This window comes from Pan troglodytes, chromosome 5, assembly GCF_028858775.2.
Source record: "Pan troglodytes isolate AG18354 chromosome 5, NHGRI_mPanTro3-v2.0_pri, whole genome shotgun sequence".
In the NCBI taxonomy this organism is placed as follows: Eukaryota; Metazoa; Chordata; class Mammalia; order Primates; family Hominidae; genus Pan; species Pan troglodytes.
This window is the reverse complement of record NC_072403.2, coordinates 49,562,260-49,579,954: the sequence shown is the minus strand read 5'-3', so window position 1 is coordinate 49,579,954 and position 17,695 is coordinate 49,562,260. Positions and strand designations below refer to the sequence as shown.

General features: G+C 49.2%; 1 protein-coding gene across 1 annotated transcript; it reads left to right on the top strand.

Moving 5' to 3' along the window:
* Nucleotides 1–1,016: 1,016 nt before the first annotated feature.
* On the top strand, nt 1,017–17,596 carry MRPS18A (mitochondrial ribosomal protein S18A). Its single transcript, XM_001140445.5, has 6 exons — nt 1,017–1,166; nt 7,716–7,747; nt 10,277–10,384; nt 13,284–13,407; nt 13,630–13,699; nt 16,994–17,596. The coding sequence occupies exons 1-6, from the start codon at nt 1,055–1,057 to the stop codon at nt 17,136–17,138; spliced, it is 591 nt and encodes a 196-aa protein (XP_001140445.1). The 5' UTR covers nt 1,017–1,054; the 3' UTR covers nt 17,139–17,596.
* Nucleotides 17,597–17,695: the final 99 nt, after the last annotated feature.

Sequence of the window (17,695 nt, the reverse complement as noted above, 5' to 3'; positions counted from 1 at the left end):
GGTGCCCGCCACCACACCCCCCTAATTTTTGTATTTTTAGTAGACAGGGTTTCACCATGTTGGTCAGGCTGGTCTTGAACTCCTGACCTCAGGTAATCCACCCGCCTCAGCCTCCCAAAGTGCTGGGATTACAGGCATGAGCCACCACACCCGGCCGATCACTTATGTTTTATCACATCTAATCTTCAGGGTCTAGTCCTCCCCTAGGCCCTATAAAAGAGATTCTACTCATTCATTCAACAAGTATATATTGCACTCTTATTATGTGTCAGGAACTATTCTAAGTGCTGGAGATGTGCGAGTCAACAGAAAACAATGTTCCTGACTTCATGGAGCTTACAGTCTGGTGAGATGACACATACAAAACAAACATAAAACTGAAATTGTCCCAAGCACTAAGATGGAGAGGCATCTGGTGCTGAGAATGGGCAGTCAAGCAAAACTGTGGAAATAAGGTTTGAGGTGAGCTCTAAGAAATAAGCAGAAGCTAACTAGACAGCTAAAGAGCAGACAAAGGAAATAGCTTGTATCAAGGCCCTGGGGCTAGAGAGAGGTCTAAGTATATGCAAATCAAAGATCAGTGTGGCAGTGGTCAGGGAAGAAGGTGGTATCAATTCTATCCCAGGTCTGCCTGATATCCGATACTCCAGAGCCAGAGTTCCTAACCATTTCAGCCTCTCCCGTAGAGGTCTAGCCCCAGTCACAGAAGCTAAAAGTCCACAGCTCACGTGCAGTGAAGAGAAAGCTTTAATGACATAGGTGGGGTGTTGCGTGCGATTTTCCTAAGGAAGCCTTCCAGGAAACGAATGCAACCTTGAAGACTTGTAGGCACTGGCAGACAGGAGCTAGAAGACCTCCCCTAGATCCTTAACACGAAATGTAGGCTTGACGCAGAAGCCTCTCTTCGTATCCCAAAGCGGACAGGTGAGAGAAATGATGTGACAGGAGCAAGCGAACTACAACCCCGCCCCGCCGTTCCTGCCCCACCACTGCGGCGGCGGGCGCTACGTTCCGGAAGCGGAAACGGACGAGAGGTCAGGGTAGGTTTTTGAAGATGGCGGCCCTCAAGGCTCTGGTGTCCGGCTGTGGGCGGCTTCTCCGTGGGCTACTAGCGGGCCCGGCAGCGACCAGCTGGTCTCGGCTTCCAGCTCGCGGGTTCAGGGAAGGTGAGTCATGCGTCCCAGCAACCTCCTGAAATTAAGAAGAGCGGCAGAGACTGCTTTCGCCAGCCCCGGTGCGCTCCTTCCTCCCTTTCCTTCGTCCGATTCTGAAACTTTGGAGGTACCGGCTCCCCAGGCGTGCTTAAAAGCCCCTTCCACACCCTGGTGCCTTATCTTGATCTCCTGCCCCTTGTGAGTATCTTCACAAGGCGGAGGAGGACGGAGAGAAAAGCCTGCTTACTTAGCAGGAGCAGACAATAAACCTGTCCTAGGGCTCAGAAAAGTTTTCGGAAAGGGTTTGCATGTTAATTCTTCCTTCCATGTTCTCCGAATCGCAGTCTCTTTTATTAAAGAGTCTCTGGATCACGAAGGAAGGCCATCTGGGTACCCTCCCAGAGCCTCCCTTTCCACTTTCCCTTCTCAAAATGCTGTGATCTGATGGCGGCGTTCTCTGCCCGGGCCGCTAGTCTCCCTGTGAGGGGGAGGCCAAAGTGGAAAGGCCATTGAATAGCTGAGACATAGGCAAATGCAGGATGGTAGTTCAGCTTTTCATTAATCTTAATCTGGGAAAGCGGCCTGATTCGAGCATCAACTGAGAGTTTACTGAATGCCAAGTGCTATGCTTCAAGCTGTGAAGGAATTCTGGAGACAGAAAATACAGCCCTTTTTCTGAAAAGCTTAGGTTCTAATGAGATTATGTATATACACACTCCAATAAATGCAAGTTAGCCTTTTACGTGACGAAGTACAGGGAGACTCAGTTACTGGAAACAGCAAACCCAGTTGGAAGTTTTCATAAAGAGGATGTGTCTTGAGCAGGCTCACAAAAGGATGGAATCTGGCGGAGAGTGAAACGGTCTTTTAGGACATAGCCTTCCTTTGTGTACTCCTGGAAGCAGGAAAGGATGAGTGATGTGCAAAAGAAGAGATGTGGGGTTTTTTGAGGATCTGGCATAGTATTGGGCAGCATATCCTTTAACGAAAGCTGAGAAGTATCCAGTGGAAAAGAGTGATCATTGTTGTCAGAGGGAGCAGAAAAGTCTAAAAAGGGCCTAATGAAGGGGCCATTGGATTTGTCTCAGAAGAGGTCTCTTTGTAGCTTTCAAACAGCAATTTCAATAGAGTGGCAAACAAGGAATCCAGTTTGGAGAAATGAAAGAGATAGTTGATGAAGAGATGGAAATAGTAGGTATGTTTGAAGAATTTAGCCCGTAAGGGAAGTGGAGCATTTGCTAGAAAAAAAAGTCTGGATATTGCCTGATTAACTTATCCATTAGTAGACCCATTAATAAAGACACTAAAGAAATCATGCAGATGATAGGACTTGGATGTTTCATTTGTTCCCATGCTGCAAAATAGGCATATCTCCATACCATTTTGGGGAGTCTACCAAGTGTCAAACACTATTGGCTACAATTTGCATATTCTTATGAAATTCAAAGTTGAGGCAGATTTTGCTATGCTTCCAGAAAAAAAGGCAAGAGGAATCGTTTTGTTTTGTTTTAACAACAAATATTTGAAGTTAGACTTAAAGAATTTTTTCCTTTGGAGAGTTTGTGAAATGATGGACTGTAAGCCAGGTACAGTGGTACATATCTTTAATCCCAGCACTTTGGGAGGCCAAGGTGGGAGGATCACTTGGGCCCAGAAATTGGAGTCTAACCTGGGCAACGTAGTGAGAACGCCCACCTCTTTAAAAAAAGTAAAAAAGGATGGACTGTAAATCAAATGGGTCTCTGAAGTCCTTCATCTAAATGTTAGGTTGAATTAATATGATTCTACATGAAGGCACTACCATATTCTATATTCTTAAGAATCACCTATCTTCAAAGCTTGTAAATGAAAACATTTTCTTTTGCTAGTCTATGCATTATTTGTAAGGCATAAAGTATTATACATATAGCTAATTTTGACTAGTCTCAGCTGGTATATGTGACACCCAAACAATATTGTACACAGAGAATTTAAAGTTGTGGGAAAGAAGCTGGTTCTCTTGCTGAAAATATTCAAGCATCCTACTTTTCAAAGTATCAGATAATAATACATAATTTTAGTCAGCTCTTGAGGACTGAGCACCAATTTTCCTGTCTATGAAGACTTTCAGTCTAAAACAGTGATTTTCAACTGGGGGTCAGTTTTGTCCCCCAGTAACAATTGGCCATGTCTGCAGACATTTTTGGTTGTCACAACTGGTACTACTGGCATCTGGGGGGTAGAGGCGAGGGATGCTGCTAAACATAATGCACGAGTCAGTTCCCCACAACAAAGAACCATCTGGCCCAAAATGGCAGTCCTGCTGCTGTTGAGAAAGCCTGGTTTAAAGTTTGTCCAGAGAGATACACAAAGCCAAAAAAAGATTATTATGGAAAAAGCAAGACTGAAGGAGGACGAAAATAGAAATTGTGACTTACTGTGCCTGCTTCAAATACTGTGCTAGGTTTTCCACATACATTTATTCAGTCTTCTCAAAAACACCTTAAAGGTGGATATTAACTGTCCTCATTTTTATAAATGAGGAAATGCCGTTCCAAGGGGTTTAATAGCTTGCCCAGCATCACATGTCTAATAAGTGATGGAGTTGGAAGTAGAGCCAGCCCTCTTCCCTCTCCACCAGTAACATCACCTTGGTATTCCATGCCAGGGCCTCCCTTATTGTTCCCTCCTTCCCTGAAAGCTCTTAGCAGTTAACTTGCCAAAGACCATTTAGTGCCTTTATGGTTGGCACTGCCAGATTTAGCAAAGACTGTGTTGGATCTCATTCCTCCCTTATCCCTCTTAGAGCCCTTGTGAAGGAAATGTATTTAAAATAAAAAAAACAAACATATTATATAAATTAAGACATGATCTGTCAGACACTTAGAGAAAGGTATATTGAAGTGAGTAAAGGCCAGAGGGAATTTGCTTCATCTCTTTCACAGTCAGTTAAGAAGGCCTTCTGGAAGACCTAACGTTTCAGACAAGGGTATGCCTGGCAGGTTGGGCAGTCCCATATAAAAGCTTTGAGAGAGGAGTGAGTTGGAGTCTTTAAAGAATTCAGGGGACATAGTCCAGAGTAACCTGCTAGTGGGAAGAAATTTTTGTGCAGCAGTAAGACGACTCATTCTGAAGCATAGGGCAGAGGGACATTCCCTCAGGGGTCCAAGGGAAAGAAAGGGGGAGGTGATGAGGGAACCAGAAACTTTAATGGTAGAGTTAAAGATGAACTGGAGGAAGCAGGGCTTGAGGCAGGAAGGTGTTTGCAAAAAGTTGTCAGTGGCCAGAAATGCAAGCACACATCCCAAACATGGCACACCTCTCCCTGACCCTACATAAGACTATTAGGGCCACTGCCCAGCCATCAGTTACTCCAGTCTTTCCTACTCTGCTTGGGCCCTGGTTTCTACAGATCCTCTCCAAGAGGGACCTTGGTCTCTGGGCACTTCAGCAGTGCCCTGCACTCCTCATCTTTTTTCACTTCCTCTTTTATTAAGCAGTTGAGTCTTTACATGGCTGCAGTTCACTGTGTCTGTTCATGTGGCCATCAAGGTTTTTTGCATTTTCTGTGTTTGTTGTTGTTGTTGTTGTTTAAGAGACAAGGTCTTGCTGTGTTGCCCAGGCTGGCCTCTAACTCCTTAGCTCAGGTGATCCTCCTGAGTAGCTGAGACTATAGGTGTCACCCTGTCTCCTCCTTTTGCATTCACTGCAATCTCACCACAATGTCATTTGTTCCACACTGTTATAATTCAGTTATCTTGGACTCCATCCTAGGCAAGTATTTACTGAAGTACTCAAAGGACCTCTTTACGAGGCATGGACTTTATTATAGTCAAGTTCCCATGCAGAGTTTTGTTCTTTTCCTCCTCTAGGGCAAAGACTGTGGCTCCTATTCTACTGTAATTCACAGTAGGTAGAATGAAGCTGTATAGTCCATAAGTGCCCAGCAAATGTGTTGCCTCACTGGGGACAGATTATTTCATGTGTATGAGAAGTGCTTATCTGGAAAGATTTTGGCCCTTAGTTCTAGTTTAGAAAACTGCTTCATCTCTTCCCTTAGCTTACTTGATACTGCCATATCTCAGAACACAAGGGTGATTCCATCTTTTTCTAAACAAGTTTTCTGTTAGTGCCTAAATCTCTCAGTCCAGCTTTTCTTAGCCACCCCCACTTCTCTTGAATAGGGAGGCAGCCAGGAACAAAATGGATCAGGTTTTGTTTGGTTTTGACACGTTTTTGTATGCACGCTGTAAATCAATACTGTTTTGATTCCTATCTCCTCTTTCCAGGGGCTTAAAATCTACTAAGGGCCTCAAGGACCAGGTTCCAACAGGGCCTTCTCCCCCTGCACTGAGACACCACCCTGATCAATGTCAGTTCAATGTGAGTTCTCAGGTCATTCCTTCTGGTTTGACAAATTGTCTCTGTTAGATAAGCATCTGCCTATTGTTTTACCCACTGGCTTCTAGTAAGATGATTCGTTGGCTCACAGTTGCTGTGTGGAGGGGGAGTTTGTGAACAGTGGAGCTTGCCATGGGCTTTGATCTGTTTTCCAGGGGCCAGTGGGATGACTTCAGGATTTGGTACTTTGCCGGGAGTGATGTGTGTTTTGTTAGACTTGTTTACCTCATGGTTAGGACCCAAGTGCCTCCACCAAGCAGGGAACCACATGTTTATCCACTTGTGTTTCAAGGCATTGTTCTTCTGCCGACTCCAGTGGTACCAGAACGTGTCTCTCCTTTGGTTCCTTTGGGGATTCTTAGAAACTTTCCCCACTACTTGTTGCTCAGATTAGGTTGTCTCTCAACTTGGTTTTTGCAAATTTGCAAAGTTGCAGGGTGCCTGGAACCCCTGCTGGACTGGGGATGTGCCCTCCTCCTACCTCCCTTCATTTCTCCCCATCCTCCGTTTGTAGGTTGATTCTGCAGGTTGACGTATTGCAGTGACCTTCCCTCTGCAGCTGTGCTGGCTTCCAGACTGAGGACCACATTGAGTCTCACCCAAATCCCATTCTTGGGTTGGTCTGTGTTCTGTACAAGTAGATCCGTGTGTGGGGTGACCCATTTTCTTTTACATGGAAAAACCTAGGTTGTCTTTGAATTGATTAGTAACTACAGTGTTCTCTGGAGAAAGCCTCAGGGCTTTTCTAGCCATTGTTATTCCTTTGTATGTCTGGAGTTGGACACTGAGAGGCTCTCAGGTTGGTTGTTTTGGAGCAGTGAGTCTTTATGAATGGGTTGCCCAGAAGACAAATGAGGGACAATTCCAAGCAGTCTGTGTCCAGTTAGGTGTTGGTCACAGAGCTTAGTGATCACAGATGCTGCCATGGGCCTCTGGTTGGGTTACAATTGCCTTTTTCCTTAGATGGTCCCTTCTCTTTTTATTGGTGTGTGTTTGTTTATTTGAGATGGGGTCTCGCGCTGTCCCTCAGGCTGGAATGCAGTGGCATGATCATGGCTCGCTGCAGCCTCAACCTCCTGGGCTCAAGCAGTCCTCCCACATCACCTTCCCAAGTAGCTGGGATTACAAGTGCATGCCACCACGCCTGGCTAATTTTAGTGATTTTTGTAGGATTTTGCCACATTGCGCAGGCTGGTCTCCTTAACTCCTGAGCTCAAGTATTTCTTCCCGCCTCAGCCTCCCAAAGTGCTGGGATTACAGGCGTGAGCCACTGTACCCAGTCTGGCTTCTATCTTTCTAAAGAAACTGTGTCAACACGGGAGTATCTCCAAGAACTATTTGATTATATTAGCTGAATGTGGGCTATTGGCTCATTCTGCATCTTGGTTAGGTAAGATAGGAAATGTATTCAGCCTGACAGACGTGTGCAACTGATTGTCTTGCCTTCAGATTCTCTTCTGACTGCCTCACCTAAATAGGCAAAGCACTGAGGGTGTCCCTCTCTGTTTGGAATGGCAATACTTGAAATTCTTCTTGGACCCAGTATCTTCATGCTCCTTATTCCTACCTCGTCCATCAACACTCTCCAGTATAGATAATAAAATGCAACCCTGCAGGGAGAAGAGGATTTCACTCAAGACTCCCAGGATGTGTTCTAGGAGTGAACTTGTCTTTTTGCTCATTCACTGGGGTGCCACTGGAATAGTGTTAGTTCAGTGCTATATCTTACATTGTAAACTCTTCAGAGCAGAAACCATTCTTATCTGATTCTCTTTGTGCAGGAACACACACCGCCTGCATACTTTTGAAGGTCTTTTAGATACCACTACCCCACCCTCTTTTATTGCTAGCCACCGTAGGACAGGATCTGACCAATTCCTTTGGATAGAACCAAGATAAATCTTTGCATAGAAAGGCAAAAACAGTGCGGAACTCCTTAATCCCATACCAGAGAGGTGATGCTACCTGGGTATCCTGGGCTTGCCCCCACCCCGCCTCAAGGGCATAGAGCCTTGGCACTAGTGGGGTGAACCCTGCATGCTTTCTGTTCCAGGTGGAGACCGTGAGAGAGTACAGATGGAAGGCTGCTTTTTTCCAGATGTGTAGAATTTGAGCTGTTATTTGAAACTCTCTGTTCCTTATTAAATGGCTGACCTAATTTTTCGCCCTTTATCTCCGTAGTGGTGGAGATCCAAGAAGGGAAGACAACTATAGTAAGTATCGTTGAGTTGGCCATGTATAACCTCTTTAACGCTTGGAGCTGCCTGGCTGCTCCTCTGAGGGAGGGAGGGGCCCAAACTGGACACCCAGCTCCAGGATCAGCTCCCTCGCCGCTCCTCTGAGGGAGGGAGGGGCCCAAACTGGACGCCCAGCTCCTGGATCAGCTCCCTCAGTGACCATAAATCCCACAGCCTACTATTTTTCAAGCTGTGTGCTATAGTGTGGTTAATCAGGAACAGTTGCTGTGCCTGGGCTGAGGTATCTGCTATTTGATGAAAGTGGCCTTTTGTGTAGCAAGGTCTCAGAGGCCTTTGCTGATAAGCTCTTTGGCGGGTGTTGAATCAGTTTCCCAAAGGGGAAACTAAGGCATTGTTGCACGCCTAGAGAGCCAGAGTAAGTTGACCCAGAGCCAAGAGCCTGGACCTCAGTTCCTTTCTTTTCTGCCTAGAATGGCTAAACTGCTCCTTAAATGATGCATTTAAAAAGTGACATTCTCCCGGCCCTGGCCTCACTAGCTGGCGCCCTGGCTTGTCTGTTGGTAAGAAAGTTGGAACAATGCTTCATCTACCCACTCCCCCGTTTCCCTCCCTGGGCCCATCCCACCTCCCTTCCTTGGGGAGTCATGGGGCCTAGATTATCCTATAATCCTTAAAAGACAACAACGCTGTTTTCACATGGCCTTCTATGCCTCCAAGAAATCCTCAGTCACTGCACAGAGCTCCCAGAGGCCTCTGTAACTTCCATGTCAACCAGATATTTAACCCTTTAGGTAGCCAGCCAAGCTCAATCCTCCCCAAGGCAGTCTTATTCCCAGGACAAGTCCATTGGGTCTCCCCCTAGAATGCTCCCTCTGCCTTTCCACTACTTAGCCTCAAAACAGTTCTTTTTAGGGGACCCCCCCAATCCCCTTAGGGTACCTTTTAGGCTCCTTGATTCAAAGCCAAAACAAGCATTCACTCTATCAACTCCATGCTGGAGGAGAGAAATACATCTGACTTTTGAGTATAAAGAGCGTTTTTCACGTGGGGCATGAGTCTGCTGTTTGTAGAATAGATGTGGAGGCATTGTGGCCTATGAGAGCCCTCAGGGGAGGGAAGAGCCCATCCATGCCTTTAGCGGCATGGCCATGGCTGACTGGATATTATTCTCTCCCCTGTGAAATAAGATCAGACACCTACCTCACTAGATTCTGGAGGTTAAGTGAACTAATATATGTGAACCATTCTTAGCACTGAGCCACACATATAATGGGGAGTCAATAAATGTTAGCTCTCCCCACCCCCTAACCCCCAACCCACTGCAACCTGCCTCCCAAGGCCTACCGTGTACTTGCGAATTTTCTCTAACATCTCAGTTTCTGGTATAGTTGTGATTGCCATGGCAGAAGGAGGGTAGCAGTGCCCTGCACAGCCAAGTAGTACTTCCAGCCCCTTTCCCCCGTGCCACTTCTCCCCCAGGAGACAGTGTTGCTTCCCTCCCAAAGCCTCTCAGACCCGTCCCAGCCTCACTCTCATAACCCACAGCCTCAGTCAGCCAGGCTTTCTAAACTCCCCTCTTGCAATTGGAGCTAATTCCCAGGTCGTTGGTTTATTGCGCTTAGTAATTCCAAGGCTGTATCACAGGATACGGCAGCGATAGGGAGGTCATTTCACACTTGGCCTCAGCAGGGTTTAAAAGGTGGCATCCAAAATGATAAAAGCAAGGAGCATGACAGAGAAATGTATCCTCCCATCTGTATCGTGTTAGTTTTTTCTTTCTTTTGTAAAGAGAGAACGAGCGCACGCATATCTGCTTATATGGCACAGCCCGGGTTTTTTCAGCCTTGCTATTCCTGGCATTTGGGGCTGAGTAATTCTTTGTTGTGAGGGCTGTCCTGTGCAGTGGAGGATGGTTAGAACATCCCTGCTAGATGCAGTAGCACTCCCTCCCCCAGTCGTGACAATTAAAAATGTCTCCAGACATTGCCAGATGTCCCCTGGGGAGCAAAATCACCTCTGGTTGAGACCCATTGGCATAGCCTTAGCTCTGTAAGATAAAGCTGGGAACTGCAGTTTCCCGCTAGGAGGACATGTGGGATGGGAGGGAGGCTTTCTTTGGACTCTATATCCCTGTGCCACTTAAAACTTTTTACCATGTGCATGTATTACTTTCCCCCAAAAGCCAAGGAGGGGAAAAAGTATAGTGTTCTGGTGCCTTTGTTTTTTTCTTTTGAGGAAGGAAAGGTAGCATTCAATTGATAGAGCAAACCCCTCTCTCCCTCTTGACACTGGTATTAAGTTCAGATGGTTTCCATTACCCCTGTAGGCCACCAAACCACATCCCTGTAGCTATCTCAAGGCCTAGCATAGGGCAACTACAGAATAAACACCACAGTTCAGGCAGAGAAACCTCTTAGCTACTCCCACAAGAACCCCCAAGGTAAACTTTCACCAGCATTCCCATCATTTTGGGGTTTGTGCAAAGATAATGTGGCTCCACGCAGGCCCTGTCTCTCACACTGGCTCACTTTCTCTGTCTCCTAGATTGAAGGCCGTATCACAGCGACTCCCAAGGAGAGTCCAAATCCTCCTAACCCCTCTGGCCAGTGCCCCATCTGCCGTTGGAACCTGAAGCACAAGTATAACTATGACGTGAGTCTGGGTACAGAGACACTCGGTTCTGTGTGTCATGAAGTTCTCAGATTCCCTGGTTAACTGGAGCAGCATGTCCCCGCTGTAGCTACTGCTGCATTTCATGGAACCACCAGAGATGGCAGCATTTTGTCCAGTTGTTCTCAACCCTGGCTGCACATTAGAATCACCTGGGGAGCTTTAAAAAATAATGATGCATGGGCTCCACCAGGTCCTCCCAAGCCACTTCATAGATGTGGTCTCATTCACCGCAGCTCTCCCTCTGAAGAAGACCCATCACCATCTTCGGTAGCCTAGGAGACTGAGGTCACAGTGTGGAATCAGCCTCGGGGGGTGGGGCCTGAGCATTTTTTCAATGCTCTCCCGTGGTTCTAATGTGCAACCAGGGTTGAGAGCCACTGATTGAGTTTGTGGTCTGGTTGTGCCTCAGACCACTAGGGCCCTTAACTCAGCTCGCAGGGGTTGTACTCTTGTGGGATGGAATCATGATCTGGGTTTGGCTTTCCTCTTTTATGATGAGGGTGTATTTGAACAGGGTCTTGGTTCTCACTGTGATCTGGGAACACATTACCTTGTCGTTCTGTATTGGAGCTATAAAGATACCTGATTGCTCAAGCTCTTCTAGTGCAGTCGTTTCCAGGGAAAAAAGACAGTAGTGAATAATAACAACAGCTAACATTGAGTGCATACTCTGTCGGGCACTGAGTACTTACCTGTTTTAATTCACTTAGTTTTCACAGTAACCCTATGAAGTAGGTACTAGTTTCATCCTCATTTTACAGATGAGGAAATTTGAGACATGGAGACGTTTGTGAACTTGCCTCAGATCCCCCAGCCAGTATCAGAGCTGGGATACAAACTCCAGGGACGAAAGCCCAGGCAGATCCCATGCTCCTAATGACTACACTACCTCCTCCCCAGAGATGGGGAGGGCGTGGGACTAAGGACACAGCCCTGGAGAAATCCTTACTTGTTCTTCAGAGCTCTCACAGGTGACATGAAACACCCTATTTTTGGGTTTCAGGTGATTCAGGCTCTGGGCCAGTTTGACCTGCAGGTTGTCCCTGTGCCCCTTTGTGGAATAGGATGACTAAAGGCAGAGATCCTGGTCAGGTGATAAGAGCAGGAGAAGCCACATGCCCATGGGATCTGAACAGAGTGACCCAACTAATCTCGTGGGCTGGAAGCCTTGGCTTGAGGCCACCCTGAGGGTTGGGGGGGGTTCTTTCTGTCCTGGGGCCCTTCTCCTGATGGCCGCCTGGAGTAACAGGAAGCAAGCACACAGGCAAGGGGCAGTGTTCCCAGCCGCTCACCATGCGGAAGTTAGTGGGGTTGTGGGCATCCTTGGAACCTCAGCTGCTGATAGAAAAGCAAACCCCACACCCGCCCAACCACTGTAGGGCACTCTTCCTACCAGCCTTTTCCAGGAAACATACTTGGCTCTCTCCAGCAGAAGAAATCTAATCCCGTCTGAGGTAAAGGCTAAAGTTGTTTTTCCTCTTACCCCTTTCCACTCAGAGCACCATTATCCTGAGCTGCACAAAGCTGTTAGCTTGCTTGGCAGCCTAGGGTGGAGGGCCGGGGCCTCCAGCCCAGTTGATTAGCCCTGGATTAATCCAATCCAAGTTCTTTTCATCAGATTCTGAAAAGTACAGGGGTGGGAATTGAAGGCCTGGGTCCCTCAGGAACTGTCCAGTGATTAAAACAAATCTGCAGTTATGCAGCAAGGCGCCTGCCAGGGCAGCAAGTTGGTTTGTGGAACTTGACTGCTAAGATTGGCATGCCAGGCCCTTGCAGGGAGGGGAATGGTGAGTTTTCTTTAACCCCTTAAGCCATTCTATGACAGCGGGGTCTTGCTATGTTGCTCAGGCTGGTCTCGAACTCCTGGGCTCAAGCAGTCTGGGAATTGTAACATTTTAGACCTGGCAGGGAGGTGGTCCCTTGTCTTGATTCTGGCTCTGCTTATCTATTCCTTTGACCTGTCCCAGGCAGCCTGGTGGGCATGTGATGGTCCGAAGGAGGCCCAAGAATCCACTCAGATCTGGTCACAGGGGGCCTAGATCATGTGAGATTAAACTTCACAACCCTGGTTCCTTCCTCCTTGGCTTTTATGCCTTCCTCGCACTTCAGAGGGAATGGCAGGAGGTGGAGGGGCTGTTTGCATATACTCTGGCTTGTGGTATATAGACTTTGAGGTCTAAAATGTTACAGGTTTTTCCTCTTGTGTGGAAACATATGGCATGTCTCCTAACCCTATCTGAGCAGACATTTTGTCCAAGAAAGATGCTTCAGGTACATAAAAGATTGGTGACCCTACTTGAAGAGTTTCTGTTCTCTAACCTAGTCTATCAGAAGATGATCTCACGAGGCTGGGTGTAGGGGCGCACACCTGCAATCCCAGAACTCTGGGAGGCCGAGGCGGGCAGATTGCTTGAGCCCAGGAGTTCAAGACCAACCTGGGCAACATAGCGAGACCCCATCTCTACAAAAATTAGCCAGGCGTGGTGGCACGCACCTATAGTCCCAGCTACTCAGGAGGCTGAGGTGGGAGGATCACTTGAGCAAGAGATTGGGAGGCAGAGATTGCAGTGACCCGAGATTGCGCCACTGCACTCCAGCCTGGGCAACAGAGTGGGCCCTTGCCTCAAAAAAAAAAAATCTCATAGAGAAGCTGGGAGCTCTTGGGGTTGATAATGGGGTACAGAAAATCTTACTAAGTTGGGATTAACCTTTGTTGGGTGAAGGTAGCAGACCCATGTACAAAGCTCTGTGTGGAGGAAGTGATCTCAGCTAGGTTCCCAGGAGATATCAGCCTCCCCTGTAGACCATGAAGCCCTAGCTTCCCGGCATCAAAAGCAAGCCCAGCTGACCCTCATCCCCTATTTTCGGTTTCCACTAGGATGTTCTGCTGCTTAGCCAGTTCATCCGGCCTCATGGAGGCATGCTGCCCCGAAAGATCACAGGCCTATGCCAGGAAGAACACCGCAAGATCGAGGAGTGTGTGAAGATGGCCCACCGAGCAGGTAGAAGGCCCTGGGGACCAAGAGGGGCAGAGGGCTGCAGGCACTCTCTCCCCACCCAGCTGCCCCATGTTTCAGCCCCTCCTGGAAGAAAAGTGGATATCCAGAGTGTTAATTATACTCACCACCCAATGCCAACCTTCCCGCTCCCTTGGGCTTTCCCTCTGGCCCCCTCAGAGCTGCAGAGGGAGCTGCAAAGACTATCCCCTCTTCCCCGCCACTCAGGTCTATTACCAAATCACAGGCCTCGGCTTCCTGAAGGAGTTGTTCCGAAGAGCAAACCCCAACTCAACCGGTAAGCAAGCCTGGGTGTGAACAACCTGAGCGTTCTGCGCTCAGGAAAACTAGGGTGCACCTTGGCTGTCTGTTCCATTCCCTGCCAGCTTAAGCATCCACCCCCATCAGTCCACCCCTGCTGCAGTCTTCGCTTCTTCCGTTGCCTTCTTTGCCAACCTCAGCCTCTTTCCTCCCCTGTAGGGCCCTTAGCAAAGGCGCAAGGAGGGTAGAGGCCTGCTGATTGGGCATTAGAATGTGCTAATCCCCCGTTTATGACATCACACTGGGTGGCTATGGGGATGTCAGTACTACAAATTTTCAGTATCCTAGCTCTCTCCAGCGCTGGGGTTATTAGAGGACAGAAGGCCTTAGAAATGGGAGGGCCTCCTGGGTTAGTGCCACTGAATACAGCTGTGCAGGTCGCACACTGGACAACTTCAGGGCAACATCCATGTAGACTAGGTCACAAATAGTGCTCCCCAGAGTTGTAGTTAACAACCTACACAGCGCCATGTGGCAGCCTAGGAGGCCCTGAGTTCATACAGAGAAGGAGAGGATGGCCTGCAGACCTTGGAATCACTTTGTCTGCCTTCTAGTCTAAGCAGGACCCTGTAGAGTGGAAGCAGATTCTTGTCTAACATTCAAGCAGCTGTCCCATTGCAAGTTCCCTTCTTCCCTCCTCTCTGGCATCAGCACACTCACATAGTCTTAGATCTCTAGTATCCCCTTGTTGAGAGTAGAGCCAGGTCTGTAGAATTGATTTGAGGGGGTTCTTCTCCCTACCAATGGCCCTTTCCTCCTGTCCAGCTGGTGGTTCCCAGACTGGAATGAGGAACATATTAGGTTGGTGCGGAAGTAATTGCAGTTTTTGTCCTTTTTTAATAGAATTGCTCTCTGTAAGGTATCAAAGATGACTGACGCAAAGCAAACACCTCAGCCCCCAGCAGGCCTCCTAGGCTGATCCGCACCAGAACTCAGGCATGGAGGGTAGGGGGTGTGGGATGTGGGAATGCAGGGCTTCTTCCTGGTACCCTGCCTCTCTGTCCCTGGGGGCTAAGTCAGAGCTGGACCTTTACCAACACCATGCCAGCACCCTGGCTGTGTGCCCATCTCTACCTGTGCCCCCCACATTGCTAGCTCAGCCATCTGCCAGCAGCTCTTGGGGAGCAGGACATGCTAACCTCTTCCTATGTCCCCTAACTACGCTATGGACCATTTGGGGGTTGAGCCCACCCCCTCTGGCTTTTTAAGAGACAGCAGCAGGCCTGAGGACACAATCCATCCTGCCTCAGGCCTTTGAAGCTAGGCCAGGCGCCCTCCCATACATCCGGCATCCTTTAACGTGACACAGGATTGATGATGTGTGGGGGCTAGTCGGTTGCAAAAGGCCACGCTGAGCAGGAGGGAGAGTTCAGGCTACGAAGGAAATGGATTCCCTTGCAGGGGAGTCTCATTTAATGCTGCCATGCATGGGTCCAGGCTCCGCTGGGGCCTGGCGGAGCCATGCTTTGTCTGCTGCTGTGTCGCTCCTCCTGCTGCCCCTTCAGGAGAGGTAGGAAGGGGCTGGTTTAGGAAAGAGACTTGGTTCTTGCTAGAGCTGGGGTGTTCCCAAAGAGCTGGCTGGAGGCCACCCGGCCCACCCCCTGCCAGCTGGCCGCTCCGTGTGGCGCAGGCATCAGGCCCAAGGCCAGCTAAAGCCCAGCTTCCCTCTCCAAGGCATGGGAGAAAGAACAGCTTTAGGGCGGTAGCTCTGGAGAACCTTTCCAGCTTTTCCTCTGCATCCCCAAATCTCAATGAGCACCCTTCTGGGGAGCCTGCTCCCATACCCCATCTCTTCATGTACCCCTCTGAAGCCTGGGAGAGGCCAGCAAAGGGGCCATCCCTGGTCCCCTCCCTTTACCTTACTCTTCTGTCACCTAGCACCACTGACCATAGAAAAAGCAGTCCCCTCACACCTGTAATCCCAGCACTTTGGGAGGCCGAGGCGGGCGGATCACTTGAGGTCAGGAGTTCAAGACCAGCCTGGCCAACATGAGGAAACCACGTCTCTACTAAAAATACAAAAATTAGCCACGCATTGTGGCGGGCGCCTGTAATCCAAGCTACTCCAGAGGCTGAGGCAGGAGAATTGCTTAAACCCAGGAGGCGGAAGTTGCAGTGAGCCGAGATCGCGCCACTGCACTCCAGCTTGGGCAACAGAGCAAGACTTCGCCTCAAAAAAAAAAAAAAAAAAGCAGTCCCTATAACTAGCCTCCTTCACAGTCATCATCCTGGCCAGGGCAGTGACAATTCCAGGAGACACATGGAAGGCCCTCCCCTCCCTGCCCAGCACACACTTGGAGTGCAGGCCAGCAACTCCCGCAGCTTCTGTCAACGCAGGGCTGGCAGCAGAAGACCAAGGTCCAGCGGAGCTCAGTTGAACTGCATAAATCAGCAATCATTTTTTCACTTCTTTTATCTAAGAGTTTTTAGCTAAGGTTATTGAGTTTTTAAATAAAAAAGCTTTTTCTTTGATGGTCTCTAGAGACAGCTGGGTTGAGCCCCAACCTAGAATGGAGGCAGGGGAGGATTCCTGGCCTTTGTCATGGCTGAGCTTTCAGAATGAAGGATGGGCCTTTCTGGACAGGATCCAAGTTTTATTCTGGACAGAGTAAAACCCAATCCTAGCCGGCATGAGCCACTTTTCTGGGAACTATCAGGGCCCTGGCCATCCCCAAAGGAGGCCAAAGGTCCATGGGCGGCAGCCATCTTTCCCCACCCCCCTCCTATTTACAGGAACCTTCCTAGGCTAGGGCTGTGCCCACGGGCCCTTACCCCTTGATTCCCATCACAGGTTGGGTGAGGGGCAGGGGTCTTACACCAGTTATAGTACCCTGGGGAGTTCCCTGAAGGCTGGGGTAGCTGAGTGAGCCAAATGGGGAAGAGCAATGGGTTCCTCCAGAGCCTTACATCAGCTCTTCTCGCCCCATGGCTGAGGCCAGAGAGGAATGATCTGCTCTTCAGGCAGCCTCTTCGCCACCTTTTCCTCAGCAAACACACACCAACATTGACATTTACAAAGATCAAGGGAGCTTGTGGCCCTGGGCTGCCTGACCCTGGCCACACAGGCTTGCGGCAGCAAGAGCCCAGCCCATCTGTTTACAGGACGCTCAGCAGTTACTCCCAGGAAAATCCCTGCACTTCAGGAAAGGGAAACTGGTGAAAGGATTTGCTTGCCCAACCATGGCCTGGCCTGAGGAGGTAGTGCTCCACTCTCCCACGTCCAGCTTGGGCCCCCAGCCCTCACAGGCACCTCTTTGTTCTCCCTCCACAGGTACCTGACGCGCTGGGCTCCTGGCTCCGTCAAGCCCATCTACAAAAAAGGCCCCCGCTGGAACAGGGTGCGCATGCCCGTGGGGTCACCCCTTCTGAGGGACAATGTCTGCTACTCAAGAACACCTTGGAAGCTGTATCACTGACAGAGCAGTGCTTCCAGAGTTCCTCCTGCACCTGTGCTGGGGAGTAGGAGGCCCACTCACAAGCCCTCGGCCACAACTATACTCCTGTCCCACCCCACCACGATGGCCTGGTCCCTCCAACATGCATGGACAGGGGACAGTGGGACTAACTTCAGTACCCTTGGCCTGCACAGTAGCAATGCTGGGAGCTAGAGGCAGGCAGGGCAGTTGGGTCCCTTGCCAGCTGCTATGGGGCTTAGGCCATGCTCAGTGCTGGGGACAGGAGTTTTGCCCAACGCAGTGTCATAAACTGGGTTCGTGGGCTTACCCATTGGGTGTGTGCTCACTGCTTGGGAAGTGCAGGGGGTCCTGGGCACATTGCCAGCTGGGTGCTGAGCATTGAGTCACTGATCTCTTGTGATTGGGCCAATGAGTCAATTGAAAGGAATTCATGGGCCAAACAGGTCCCATCCTCTTCATGACAGCTGTGAGCTCCTTACTGTGGGAGAGCTGCAGGGAGCCAAGGTGGGCTGCCTGACACACTTGCCGCTCTCGTGTGAATCCAAGAAACTGCGTTC